This window comes from Oncorhynchus tshawytscha, linkage group LG13, assembly GCF_018296145.1.
Source record: "Oncorhynchus tshawytscha isolate Ot180627B linkage group LG13, Otsh_v2.0, whole genome shotgun sequence".
NCBI classification, from domain to species: domain Eukaryota; kingdom Metazoa; phylum Chordata; class Actinopteri; order Salmoniformes; family Salmonidae; genus Oncorhynchus; species Oncorhynchus tshawytscha.
Genome location: NC_056441.1, coordinates 1,949,619 through 1,964,794, shown reverse-complemented (window position 1 = coordinate 1,964,794; position 15,176 = coordinate 1,949,619). Strand labels below are relative to the sequence as shown.

Sequence of the window (15,176 nt, the reverse complement as noted above, 5' to 3'; positions counted from 1 at the left end):
GGTCACGTACACGTGTTTAGCAGATGTTATTGCGGGTGAAATGCTTGTGCTTCTAGCTCTGACAGTGTATGGTCAGGGCGTGAGTTGGGTGGGTTGTCTACTTCTAGCTCCAACAGTGTATGGTCAGGGCGTGAGTTGGGTGGGTTGTCTACTTCTAGCTCCGACAGTGTATCGTCAGGGCGTGAGTTGGGTGGGTTGTCTACTTCTAGCTCCGACAGTGTATGGTCAGGGCGTGAGTTGGGTGGGTTGTCTACTTCTAGCTCCGACAGTGTATGGTCAGGGCGTGAGTTGGGTGGGTTGTCTACTTCTAGCTCCGACAGTGTATCGTCAGGGCGTGAGTTGGGTGGGTTGTCTACTTCTAGCTCCGACAGTGTATGGTCAGGGCGTGAGTTGGGTGGGTTGTCTACGTTTGTTTTTCTATGAGTTGATATTTCTGTATAAACAAAAAATATACATAAACAAACCAAATACTGCAGAGTTTAAGAGCTAGTTGCTGCCATCATTCAGTGTATTCCCAGTCATATGAAATCCATAGATTAGTGTCACACCTGCTTCCCCTCTCTGGTGCTCGAGGCCACCAGGCTGCTCTTCATCACCTGTCACCCTCATTACATGCATTGGACTCCTTCACATAGTTGTCCCTTTATATCTGTCTGCTCCTCAGTTTGTTCCCCATGATGTCATTGATGTCGTTATGGTTTCCCCTGTTCCGACACTGTCCTTGTTTGTTTCTTGTCTATACATTTTTATTTAACTAGGCAAGTCAATTAAGAGCAATTTCATATTTACAATGACATCCACCCAGGGAACAGTGGGTTAACTGCATTGTTCAGGGGCAGAACAACATTTTTAACTTGTCAGCTCGGGGATTCGATCCAGCAACCTTTGGCTACTGGCCCAACTTCTTCTAACCACTAGGCTGCTGCCTAAATGTTCACTGCCTGTATTTTCTTCTCGTTACAGATTAGGGCCTTATGATTTTATTTCAATTGACTGATTTTCTTATAGAAACTGTAACTCAGTAGTCTTTGAAATTGTTGCATGTTGTGTTTATATTTCTGGTATAGCATTCATTTAGTTTTTTAAATACGTTAAGCATTTGATGAAGCCTACATTACAAGTCAGATGGGCAATATTTTTTCCAGTGGTTTCATTGGCTCAACCAAGCGCAGAAAAACAAATACAATTTAAACCCGGGTCTGAGAGCGCCACAGTGACTTCTCTCACAGCATCCATCATGGATTCTCCACGTTCTGCCGTGGCGGGAGCCTGGTTCCATCTCGTTCTGGCCTCCACTGAGAGTCTCCAACAAACGGATGTTCCCCATTTTTCAGGGGCGATGAAAAGAGAAAGAGAGCATGTGACTCGACTTCCTCTTTAGGACGTTAACATGGCAACATCTTAACTCCTCCTACACATTTAATGGATTGGTGGAACAGTGCAGTAGAAGAACCTTCCCCTCAGTTCTCTTCTTCTAGTCCAAATCTGTATGTAGTTTCAGGTGTTTCTGTTACGTCTGTCTACGTTGGGTCTCATTCAGACTAATAATTAGATAGACACGCGACTAATGTTTAGAGGTTAGATCGTCATATCCTGCCATTTGACTCGCTTCAGAGGCTGACGATGACGATGCTCGATCAATTAATGTTTACCGTCAACATTTAATGTCTTAATTGGATTTGAAGTGAAGTTGGAAGTTGTTGAGCCTTTACGTTTGGTTTTTGGATTATACATTATGCTTGTGGGGTATTACACCTCACATTCAGACTCTGCAATACTGTGTACATTATATACCTGTTATACCTGTGTATAATGTACATTATATATATATCTATATATCTATATATATCTTTGGCTTTTACTGCTTAAAATGAAACTCCAGGAAATTCAGGCAGATGATTCATGTTCCTCCCCAGCTTTCAACTTCAAGCCAAATCTGTTCATTAATAACAACTAGTGAGCTTTTTCCCCATATGGACCCATATAGCCACAGAAATACCAGCTAAATCATTCGCTATTTCCCTCAGGGCTTCAATTGACATGTAATATTACAGTACACCCAGAGAAAACCGAGATGTTCCCTGTTTGGCCCAACATTGCTGCTTGAAGATTCCATTCGGGTGTAGCTTGGGTTCCCAGGTTTGGATTACACTGTGGAAGCCTGCGACCGCAGAGCTGTTCAGTGCAGTTACACTGTAGCTGGTGCAGAGAACAGTGCATTCAGAAAGTATTCAGAGCCCTTGACTGTTTCCCCATTTTGTTACATTACAGCCTGACTGTAAAATGGAAAACGTTGTTTGTTTCATCGACACAATAACCCATAATTAAAAAAAAAACAGTTTTTTTTTGCAAATTTATGTATAAAGAGAAACATGGAAATATTCACATAAATATTCAAACCATTTACTCAGTACTTTGTTGAAGCGGGGCAGCAGGGTATCCACAGGGGCGGCAGGGTATCCACAGGGGCAGCAGGGTATCCACAGGGGCAGCAGGGTATCCACAGGGGCAGCAGGGTATCCACAGGGGCAGCAGGGTAGCCTAGTGGTTAGAGTGTAGAGGCGGCAGGGTAGCCTAGTTGTTAGAGTGTAGAGGCGGCAGGGTATCCTAGTGGTTAGAGTGTAGAGGCGGCAGGGTAGTCTAGTGGTTAGAGTGTAGAGGCGGCAGGGTAGCCTAGTGGTTAGAGTGTAGAGGCGGCAGGGTATCCTAGTGGTTAGAGTGTAGAGGCGGCAGGGTATCCTAGTGGTTAGAGTGTAGAGGCGGCAGGGTATCCTAGTGGTTAGAGTGTAGAGGTGGCAGGGTATCCTAGTGGTTAGAGTGTAGAGGCGGCAGGGTATCCTAGTGGTTAGAGTGTAGAGGCGGCAGGGTATCCTAGTGGTTAGAGTGTAGAGGCGGCAGGTAGTCTAGTGGTTAGAGTGTAGAGGCAGCAGGGTAGTCTAGTGGTTAGAGTGTAGAAGTGGCAGGGTAGCCTAGTGGTTAGAGTGTAGAGGCGGCAGGTAGTCTAGTGGTTAGAGTGTAGAGGCGGCAGGGTAGCCTAGTGGTTAGAGCGTTGGACTAGTAACCGGAAGGTTGCAAGTTCAAACCCCCGAGCTGACAAGGTACAAATCTGTCGTTCTGCCCCTGAACAGGCAGGTAACCCACTGTTCCTATGCCGTGAAAATAAGAATTTGTTCTTAACTGACTTGCCTAGTTAAATAAATAAATAAATTAAATGCTGCCACCACCATGCTTCACCGTAGGGATGGTGCCAGGTTTCCTCCACACGTCATGCTTGGCATTCAGGCCAATTAGTTCAATCTTGGTTTCATCAGACCAGAAAATCATGGTCTGAGAGTCTTTAGGTGCCTTTTGGCAAACTGATGTTTTTACTGCTGGCTGGGTTTGAGGTTAGTTAGAGGATGTTTTTACTGAAGGCTGGGTTTGAGGTTAGTTAGAGGATGTTTTTACTGAAGGCTGGGTTTGAGGCTAGTTAGAGGATGTTCTTACTGAGGGCTGGGTTTGAGGCTAGTTAGAGGATGTTTTTACTGCTAGCTGGGTTTGAGGCTAGTTTGAGGATGTTCTTACTGAGGGCTGGGTTTGAGGCTAGTTAGAGGATGTTTTTACTGCTGGCTGGGTTTGAGGCTAGTTAGAGGATGTTTTTACTGAGGGCTGGGTTTGAGGCTAGTTAGAGGATGTTTTTACTGAGGGTTTGAGGCTAGTTAGAGGGAGTTTTTACTGCTGGATGAGTTTGAGGCTAGTTAGAGTATGTTTTTACTGAGGGCTGGGTTTGAGGCTGGTTAGAGGATGTTTTTACTGAGGGCTGGGTTTGAGGTTAGTTATTTATCCAGGTGTCTGTGACCCTATCTTTGTCCCAAATGGCACCCTATTCCCTATAGAGCCCTATGGGAACTGGTCAGAACTATATAGGGAATAGGTTGCCATTTGGGACTTCTAGAGACTCATCTCAGAAAATGTAATTGGCAGGAGACGATGTTGTGTGCCGAGAGAGCATCCAATTGCAGTCTTCCATCGGCGTGACCCTTCCAATCACAGTCTGTCTGACATCAGTGGCGGGTCTTTTATACAGACTGTCCCCTTTGGCAGTGTTAATCCAGACTGTTCCCTTTGGCAGTGTTAATCCAGACTGTTCCCTTTAGCAGTGGTAATCCAGACTGTCCCCTTTGGCAGTGTTAATCCAGACTGTCCCCTTTGGCAGTGTTAATCCAGACTGTCCCCTTTGGCAGTGTTAATCCAGACTGTCCCCTTTGGCAGTGTTAATCCAGACTGTCCCCTTTGGCAGTGTTAATCCAGACTGTCCCCTTTGGCAGTGTTAATCCAGACTGTCCCCTTTGGCAGTGTTAATCCAGACTGTCCCCTTTGGCCCCAGACTTTGGCAGTGTTAATCCAGACTGTCCCCTTTTGCAGTGTTAATCCAGACTGTCCCCTTTGGCAGTGTTAATCCAGACTGTCCCCTTTGGCAGTGTTAATCCAGACTGTCCCCTTTGGCAGTGTTAATCCAGACTGTCCCCTTTGCAGTGTTAATCCAGACTGTCCCCTTTGCAGTGTTAATCCAGACTGTCCCCTTTGGCAGTGTTAATCCAGACTGTCCCCTTTGGCAGTGTTAATCCAGGGATGTCCCCTTTGGCAGTGTTAATCCAGACTGTCCCCTTTGGCAGTGTTAATCCAGGCTGTCCCCTTTGGCAGTGTTAATCCAGACTGTCCCCTTTGGCAGTGTTAATCCAGACTGTCCCCTTTGGCAGTGTTAATCCAGACTGTTCCCTTTGGCAGTGTTAATCCAGACTGTCCCCTTGTATCCCTGTGTGTGCTCTCCAGGCGAGGCCCAGTAAAGCCTGATGTGCTGTCAATTCAGTGGTCAGGGAGAAGATCCAACCGAAGGCTTCAAAGAAATAACAGTCTGTCTCCTAACAACCCACTACTCAGCCTGGTCAACTCAGGTACAATCACACACACACACACACACACACACACACACACACACACACACACACACACACACACGCACGCACGCACACACACTGGTAGACTGTAGGACCAGCTGGTGTCTCAGGCTGACTGGTAGACTGTAGGACCAGCTGGTGTCTCAGTCTGACTGGTAGACTGTAGGACCAGCTGGTGACTCAGTCTGACTGGTAGACTGTAGGACCAGCTGGTGACTCAGTCTGACTGGTAGACTGTAGGACCAGCTGGTGACTCAGTCTGACTGGTAGACTGTAGGACCAGCTGGTGACTCAGTCTGACTGGTAGACTGTAGGACCAGCTGGTGTCTCAGTCTGACTGGTAGACTGTAGGACCAGCTGGTGACTCAGTCTGACTGGTAGACTGTAGGACCAGCTGGTGACTCAGTCTGACTGGTAGACTGTAGGACCAGCTGGTGACTCAGTCTGACTGGTAGACTGTAGGACCAGCTGGTGTCTCAGTCTGACTGGTAGACTGTAGGACCAGCTGGTGTCTCAGTCTGACTGGTAGACTGTAGGACTAGCTGGTGACTCAGTCTGACTGGTAGACTGTAGGACCAGCTGGTGACTCAGTCTGACTGGTAGACTGTAGGACCAGCTGGTGTCTCAGGCTGACTGGTGTTTTAGAAACTGAATTAGGACCAGCTGGTGTCTCAGTCTGACTGGTAGACTGTAGGACCAGCTGGTGACTCAGTCTGACTGGTAGACTGTAGGACCAGCTGGTGACTCAGTCTGACTGGTAGACTGTAGGACCAGCTGGTGACTCAGTCTGACTGGTAGACTGTAGGACTAGCTGGTGACTCAGTCTGACTGGTAGACTGTAGGACCAGCTGGTGTCTCAGTCTGACTGGTAGACTGTAGGACTAGCTGGTGACTCAGTCTGACTGGTAGACTGTAGGACCAGCTGGTGACTCAGTCTGACTGGTAGACTGTAGGACCAGCTGGTGACTCAGTCTGACTGGTAGACTGTAGGACCAGCTGGTGGTGGTTCTATTTTAATCAGATTCTATTCTTTGTTTAACATGTTCATGTGTTTTAGAACAGTGTTTTCAAACTGAATTAGAAGCTGTATCTAATCTACATCAAGTCATTGGGTGTCAATGGCCCAGAGAATTAGAGTACGCACACGGACAAATGGACACGCACACATCCATGCACGAACACACACACACACATCCATGCACGAACACACACACACACACACATCCATGCACAAACACACACATACACACACACACACACACAACATACACATCTCACATACACACATCCATGCACAAACACACACATACACACACACACACACACATATACACACACACACACACACATCCATGCACGAACACACACACACACACACACACACACACATATACACACACACACACACACAGCCTAAGTAGCATTATTCTATTCTATCCGAGTTGAGTGACATCTGATTACCCCAGGTCAGAGGAAATGTGCCAATGCATTGTAGGTGTGTTCTGCTCCCACTGTGCCAGGTCTGTATGACGAGGACAACCAATGGATGACTCAGGTCAACAGACTCCAGAAGCTTATTGACCGGCTAGAGAAAAAGGTACATGGAAAATATAAAGCACCCTATTCCATCCACTCTCTCTGGTTTTATTCCCTAAATCTCCATCTCTATATAACTCTCTCCATCTCTATATAACTCTCTCCATCTCTATATAACTCTCTCCATCTCTATATAACTCTCTCCATCTCTATATAACTCTCTCCATCTCTATATAACTCTCTCCATCTCTATATAACTCTCTACATCTCTATATAACTCTCTCCATCTCTCTCTATATAACTCTCTCATCTCTATATAACTCTCTCCATCTCTATATAACTCTCTCCATCTCCATCTCTATATAACTCTCTCCATCTCTATATAACTCTCTCATCTCTATATAACTCTCTCCATCTCTTTATAACTCTCTCCATCACTTTATAACTCTCTCCATCTCCATCTCTATATAACTCTCTCCATCTCTATATAACTCTCTCCATCTCTATATAACTCTCTCCATCTCTATATAACTCTCTCCATCTCTATATAACTCTCTCCATCTCTTTATAACTCTCTCCATCTCTATATAACTCTCTCCATCTCTATATAACTCTCTCCATCTCTATATAACTCTCTCCATCTCTATATAACTCTCTCCATCTCTTTATAACTCTCTCCATCTCTATATAACTCTCTCCATCTCTATATAACTCTCTCCATCTCTATATAACTCTCTCCATCACTTTATAACTCTCTCCATCTCTATATAACTCTCTCATCTCTATATAACTCTCTCCATCTCTATATAACTCTCTCTCATCTCTTTATAACTCTATATAACTCTCCATCTCTATATAACTCTCTCCATCTCCATCTCTATATAACTCTCTCCATCTCTATATAACTCTCTCCATCTCTTTATAACTCTCTCCATCTCTATATAACTCTCTCCATCTCCATCTCTATATAACTCTCTCCATCTCTATATAACTCTCTCCATCTCTTTATAACTCTCTCCATCTCTATATAACTCTCTCCATCTCCATCTCTATATAACTCTCTCCATCTCTATATAACTCTCTCCATCTCTATATAACTCTCTCCATCTCCATCTCTATATAACTCTCTCCATCTCTATATAACTCTCTCCATCTCTATATAACTCTCTCTCATCTCTCTCTATATAACTCTCTCCATCTCTATATAACTCTCTCCATCTCCATCTCTATATAACTCTCTCCATCTCCATCTCTATATAACTCTCTCCATCTCTATATAACTCTCCATCTCCATCTCTATATAACTCTCTCCATCTCTATATAACTCTCTCTCCATCTCTATATAACTCTCTCCATCTCCATCTCTATATAACTCTCTCCATCTCCATCTCTATATACTCTCTCTCCATCTCTATATAACTCTCTCCATCTCCATCTCTATATAACTCTCTCCATCTCTATATAACTCTCTCCATCTCTATATAACTCTCTCCATCTCCATCTCTATATAACTCTCTCCATCTCTATATAACTCTCTCCATCTCTATATAACTCTCTACATTTCTATATAACTCTCTCCATCTCTATATAACTCTCTCCATCTCCATCTCTATATAACTCTCTCCATCTCTATATAACTCTCTCCATCTCCATCTCTATATAACTCTCTCTATCTCCATCTCTATATAACTCTCTCCATCTCTATATAACTCTCTCCATCTCTATATAACTCTCTCCATCTCTATATAACTCTCTCCATCACTTTATAACTCTCTCCATCTCTATATAACTCTCTCATCTCTATATAACTCTCTCCATCTCTATATAACTCTCTCCATCTCTTTATAACTCTCTCCATCTCCATCTCTATATAACTCTCTCCATCTCTATATAACTCTCTCCATCTCTATATAACTCTCTACATTTCTATATAACTCTCTCCATCTCTATATAACTCTCTCCATCTCCATCTCTATATAACTCTCTCCATCTCTATATAACTCTCTCCATCTCCATCTCTATATAACTCTCTCCATCTCTATATAACTCTCTCCATCTCCATCTCTATATAACTCTCTCTATCTCCATCTCTATATAACTCTCTACATTTCTATATAACTCTCTCCATCTCTATATAACTCTCTACATCTCTATATAACTCTCTCTATCTCCATCTCTATATAACTCTCTCCATCTCTATATAACTCTCTCCATCTCTATATAACTCTCTCCATCTCTATATAACTCTCTCCATCTCTATATAACTCTCTCCATCTCTATATAACTCTCTACATTTCTATATAACTCTCTCCATCTCTATATAACTCTCTCCATCTCTATATAACTCTCTCCATCTCTATATAACTCTCTCCATCTCTATATAACTCTCTCCATCTCTATATAACTCTCTCCATCTCTATATAACTCTCTACATCTCTATATAACTCTCTCCATCTCCATCTCTATATAACTCTCTCCATCTCTATATAACTCTCTCCATCTCCATCTCTATATAACTCTCTACATCTCTATATAACTCTCTCCATCTCCATCTCTATATAACTCTCTCCATCTCTATATAACTCTCTCATCTCTGTATAACTCTCTCCATCTCTATATAACTCTCTCCATCTCCATCTCTGTATAACTCTCTCCATCTCTATATAACTCTCTCCATCTCCATCTCTATATAACTCTCTCCATCTCCATCTCTATATAACTCTCTCCATCTCCATCTCTATATAACTCTCTCCATCTCCATCTCTATATAACTCTCTCCATCTCCATCTCTATATAACTCTCTCCATCTCCATCTCTATATAACTCTCTCCATCTCCATCTCTATATAACTCTCTCCATCTCTGTATAACTCTCTCCATCTCTATATAACTCTCTCCATCTCTATATAACTCTCTCCATCTCTATATAACTCTCTCCATCTCTGTATAACTCTCTCCATCTCTATATAACTCTCTCCATCTCTCTATCATTCTCTCACTGGTCACTGACTTGTATGAGTCACACAGTGCAGTAAACATGTAAATTACTGAAGTGTTTCTTAGCAAGGCATACTACACACACACAAACATGCACACACACACACACACACACACACACACACACACACACACACACACACACACACACACACACACACACACACACTGACTTGGGTCTCCGGTTTCTTCCAGGAGGTTCGTATGGAGCCAGTTGAAGAGGAGGTGTTGGAAGGAATCACCAAATCAGTAACTTATCTACTATTAGCATTACCCTTCTATCTGTCTGTCGCCCTGTTCTGTCTGTCGCCCTGTTCTGTCTGTCGCCCTGTTCTGTCTGTCGCCCTGTTCTGTCTGTCGCCCTGTTCTGTCTGTCACCCTGTTTGTTCTGTCACCCTGTTTGTTCTGTCACCCTGTTCTGTCTGTCACCCTGTTTGTTCTGTTACCCTGTTTGTTCTGTCACCCTGTTTGTTCTGTCAATGTGTTCTGTCACCCTGTTTGTTCTGTCACCCTGTTTGTTCTGTCACCCTGTTCTGTCTGTCACCCTGTTTGTTCTGTTACCCTGTTTGTTCTGTCAATGTTTGTTCTGTCACCCTGTTTGTTCTGTCACCCTGTGTTCTGTCACCCTGTTTGTTCTGTCACCCTGTTCTGTCTGTCACCCTGTTCTGTCTGTCACCCTGTTTGTTCTGTCACCCTGTTTGTTCTGTCACCCTGTTTGTTCTGTCACCCTGTTCGTTCTGTCACCCTGTTCGTTCTGTCACCCTGTTCTATCTGTCACCCTGTTTGTTCTGTCAATGTGTTCTGTCACCCTGTTTGTTCTGTCACCCTGTTTGTTCTGTCTGTCGCCCTGATCTGTCTGTCGCCCTGTTCTGTCTGTCGCCCTGTTCTGTCTGTCACCCTGTTCTTTCTGTCACCCTGTTCTTTATGTCACAGTGTTTGTTCTGTCAATGTGTTCTGTCACCCTGTTTGTTCTGTTACCCTGTTTGTTCTGTCACCCTGTTTGTTCTGTCAATGTGTTCTGTCACCCTGTTCTGTCTGTCACCCTGTCCTGTCACTGTTTGTTCTGTCACCCTGTTCTGTCTGTCACCCTGTTCTGTCTGTCACCCTGTTTGTTCTGTCACCCTGTTTGTTCTGGCACCCTGTTTGTTCTGTCACCCTGTTTGTTCTGTCACCCTGTTTGTTCTGTCACCCTGTTTGTTCTGTCACCCTGTTTGTTCTGTCACCCTGTTCTGTCTGTCACCCTGTTCGTTCTGTCACCCTGTTCCTGTCACCCTGTTCTGTCTGTCACCCTGTTCTGTCTGTCACCCTGTTCGTTCTGTCACCCTGTTCGTTCTGTCACCCTGTTTGTTCTGTCACCCTGTTCGTTCTGTCACCCTGTTCGTTCTGTCACCCTGTTTGTTCTGTCACCCTGTTCGTTCTGTCACCCTGTTTGTTCTGTCACCCTGTTTGTTCTGTCACCCTGTTTGTTCTGTCACCCTGTTTGTTCTGTCACCCTGTTTGTTCTGTCACCCTGTTTGTTCTGTCACCCTGTTTGTTCTGTCACCCTGTTTGTTCTGTCACCCTGTTCGTTCTGTCACCCTGTTTGTTCTGTCACCCTGTTTGTTCTGTCACCCTGTTTGTTCTGTCACCCTGTTTGTTCTGTCACCCTGTTTGTTCTGTCACCCTGTTTGTTCTGTCACCCTGTTTGTTCTGTCACCCTGTTTGTTCTGTCACCCTGTTTGTTCTGTCACCCTGTTTGTTCTGTCACCCTGTTCGTTCTGTCACCCTGTTTGTTCTGTCACCCTGTTTGTTCTGTCACCCTGTTCGTTCTGTCACCCTGTTTGTTCTGTCACCCTGTTTGTTCTGTCACCCTGTTTGTTCTGTCACCCTGTTCGTTCGGTCACTGTGTTCTGTCCGTCCGTCACCCTGTTCATCCTGTTCATCCTGTTCTGTCAGGTCAGTCTGGTCTGTCTGGTCAGTCTGATCTGTCTGTCTGTCTGTCTGTCTGTCTGGTCTGGTCTGTCTGGTCAGTGTGGTCTGTCTGTTCACTCTGGTCTGTCAGGTCTGTCTGTCTGGTCTGTCAGGTCTGTCTGTATGTCTGTCTGGTCTTTCAGATCTGTCTGGTCTGTCTGTCTGTATGGTCTGTCAGGTCTGTCTGTCTGTCTGGTCAGTCTGGTCTGTCAGGTCAGTCTGTTCTGTCTGGTCAGTCTGGTCTGTCTGTTCTGTCAGGTCAGTCTGGTCTGTCTGGTCAGTCTGATCTGTCTGTCTGTCTGTCTGGTCTGTCTGGTCAGTGTGGTCTGTCTCTTCAGTCTGGTCTGTCTGTCTGGTCTGTCAGGTCTGTCTGTCTGTCTGTCTGTCTGGTCTTTCAGATCTGTCTGGTCTGTCTGTCTGTCTGTCTGGTCTGTCAGGTCTGTCTGTCTGTCTGGTCTGGTCTGTCTGGTCTTTCAGATCTGTCTGGTCTGGTCTGTCTGATCTTTCAGATCTGTCGGGTATGTCTGTCTGGTCTGTTGTCATGGCAGAAGAGAAGACCTGGAACATTCAGAATCAGCTGCAGATGGTTGTCAAGGAAACAGTGGGGCTGAAACTTCTCCAAGTAGTTTTTTTCCCTCCTCCCTGTGTCTGTCTGAGTCCTTCTCTCTCTTTTTGGACTTTTTGGTGAAGATAGCATGTTTGGATAACATTGAGCTACTACTGTGTGTGTGTGTGTGTGTGTGTGTGTGTGTGTGTGTGTGTGTGTGTGTGTGTGTGTGTGTGTGTGTGTGTGTGTGTGTGTGTGTGTGTGTGTGTGTGTGTGTGTGTTTTGGTGTGTTTTTGGATGGAGCCATGTTATCAGCCTCTCACACCGTCCCCAGATCATATGTGGAAACCAATTATATTTGTTACAGAATAAATGTGTCCACGGGACTGAGGAAGAGTCCATTTGGGATAGTGCTTAAACTAGTGCAACAGTGTGACATAGAACCTGTGGTAAAATACTGAAATATTGATCATCACATATTGATCATCACATATTGATCATCACATATTGATCATCACATATTGATCATCACATATTTTACAGTGAAACAGTGAATTTTCACATATGTAGTTTATCATTATATAATGCATAAGACTGACTGAGCCTCGTGTGAGTCTGTTTGTGAGCCATGCGAGCTCCAATTAGCCCTGTAGAGGAGAGAGAGACAGAGAGCCACAGTTAAAGGGCATGGTATTAGTGCAGAACCAGCTCAGAGGTCACTGGTGACCCAGGGGAGAAAGCTTTCACTTACTGTACCCATCAGCCCCTTCTGCTACTGTCAACAACAGACTGGTTATGACCCAAATGAAACCCTATTCTCTATTTAGTACACTACTTTAGACCAGGGACCCTGGTAGGGCACTACTTTAGACCAGAGACCCTGGTAGTACACTACTTTAGACCAGGGACCCTGGTAGTGCACTACTTTAGACCAGGGACCCTGGTAGTACACTACTTTAGACCAGGGACCCTGGTAGTACACTACTTTAGATCAGGGACCCTGGTAGTGCACTACTTTAGACCAGGGACCCTGGTAGGGCACTACTTTAGACCAGGGACCCTGGTAGTACACTACTTTAGATTAGGGACCCTGGTAGTACACTAAATAGGGAATAGGGTGCCATTTGGGATGCAGACAATCATTTCCTTAAAATAAAAGTGTATTTGTCACATGCTCCGAATACAACAAGTGTAGACCTTACCGTGAAATGCTCACTTCCTTGGCGTCCACATCACCAACAAACTATAAAAAGAGAGTTGTGAAGAGGGCACTGTGCCCTAAATAGGGTTAGTACACTGTGCCCTCTTCACAACTCTCTTTTTCTAGTTTGTTGGTGACGTGGACGCCAAGGAACTTGAGGCCCTCAACCTGCTCTACTCCAGCCTCATCAATGAGAATGAGGGCGTGCCCGGTCCTGCTTTTGCTGTAGTCCACGAACATCTCCTTTGTCTTGATCATGTTGAGGGACAGGTTGTTGTCCTGGCACCACACTGCCAGGTCTCTGACCTCCCTATAGGCTTCCTCAATGTTGTAGGACAGGTTGTTGTCCTGGCACCACACTGCCAGGTCTCTGACCTCCCTATAGGCTTCCTCATTGTTGAGGGAGAGGTTGTTGTCCTGGCACCACACTGCCAGGTCTCTGACCTCCCTATAGGCTTCCTCAACGTTGTAGGACAGGTTGTTGTCCTGGCACCACACTGCCAGGTCTCTGACCTCCCTATAGGCTTCCTCATTGTTGAGGGAGAGGTTGTTGTCCTGGCACCACACTGCCAGGTCTCTGACCTCCCTATAGGCTGCCTCATCGTTGAGGGAGAGGTTGTTGTCCTGGCACCACACTGCCAGGTCTCTGACCTCCTCCCTATAGGCTGCCTCAACTTTGTAGGACAGGTTGTTGTCCTGGCACCACACGGCCAGTTCTCTGATCTCCTCCTATAGAATGTCTCGTCGTTGTCGGTGATCAGGCCTACCACTGTTGTGTCGTCAGCAAACTTAATGATGGGGTTGAAGTCGTGCCTGGCCATGCATCATGAGTTAACAGGGAGGACAGGAGGGGACTGAGCAGGACCACTGAGGGGTCATAATATGAGCTATTATTATCCCAGATCTGTTTATGTTGTTGTTTATATGTTGTTATGTGTTGTTTATGTGTTGTTATGTTTTTATGTTGATGTTTATGTGTTATTTGTTGTTTATATGTTATGTGGTTATTTATATGTTGTTATGTTGTTGTTATGTTGTTGTTGTTTATGTGTTGTTTATGTTGTTGTTTATGTGTTGTTATGTTGTTGTTTATGTGTTGTTATGTTGTTGTTTATGTGTTGTTATGTTGTTGTTTATGTGTTGTTTATGTGTTGTTATGTTGTTGTTTATGTGTTGTTATGTTGTTGTTTATGTTTTGTTATGTTGTTATCTATTTGTTGTTATGTTGTTGTTGTCTTTGTGTTGTTATGTTGTTGTTTATGTGTTGTTATGTTTATGTGTTGTTTATTCGTTGTTATGTTGTTGTCAATGTGATGTTATGTTGTTGTTTATATGTTGTTATGTTGTTGTTTGTGTTGTTATGTTGTTGTTATGTTGTTTATTCGTTGTTATGTTGTTGTTTATGTGATGTTATGTTGTTATTTATATGTTGTTATGTTGTTGTTATGTTGTTGTTATGTTGTTGTTTATGTGTTGTTCTGTAATGGGTCTGTAAGGGCTATGGCCATTCTAGAGGTTGTATTTCTATTTCTGTCTATTATACTCTGTCCTCTGCCCTATCTGTCCCCTATCCTGTATGTCCTCTGTCCCCTGCTCTGTCTGTCCCCTGCCCTGTCCTGTCTGTCCCCTCCCAGCACATCCTGATAGTCCAGAGACAGCTGAATGTGTTGGAGGAGGAGCTGGAGGAGTTCCGCCTGGCTCTCAGGCAGTACATGGAGTGTGCCTGCGCCCAGACGGGCTGCCTGCAGTAAGAGCTCATACACTACAACTTTGCATAACAACTTCCTGTAGTAAATATAAAGAGTTTAGTTTTTCAGAGCCGTTAAACCTCATACTGGGGTTTAAAAGCCAGTTTAATAGCTTGGTGGGTGTTTATATGCGTGCTATTTCACACGTGTACATTGTAAATGTGTTTTTTCATATCCCAACTCCCCCTGAGACACAAATCAACAGATTTTTTTCACCTTGTTGGCTCGGGGATTCAAACTAGCGACCTTTGGGTTACTGGC

At 44.4% G+C, this 15,176-nt stretch overlaps 1 protein-coding gene across 1 annotated transcript in view; it reads left to right on the top strand.

Annotated features, from left to right (window-relative positions):
- Window positions 1–15,176, top strand: part of necab1 (N-terminal EF-hand calcium binding protein 1) — a 98,648-nt gene that overhangs the window by 74,665 nt on the left and 8,807 nt on the right. Inside the window, exons 7-10 of the mRNA XM_042295061.1 lie at window positions 4,813–4,934; window positions 6,458–6,534; window positions 9,665–9,718; window positions 14,802–14,914. Coding sequence (XP_042150995.1) covers window positions 4,813–4,934; window positions 6,458–6,534; window positions 9,665–9,718; window positions 14,802–14,914 — 366 coding nt within the window. The remainder of the gene's footprint in view (window positions 1–4,812; window positions 4,935–6,457; window positions 6,535–9,664; window positions 9,719–14,801; window positions 14,915–15,176) is intronic.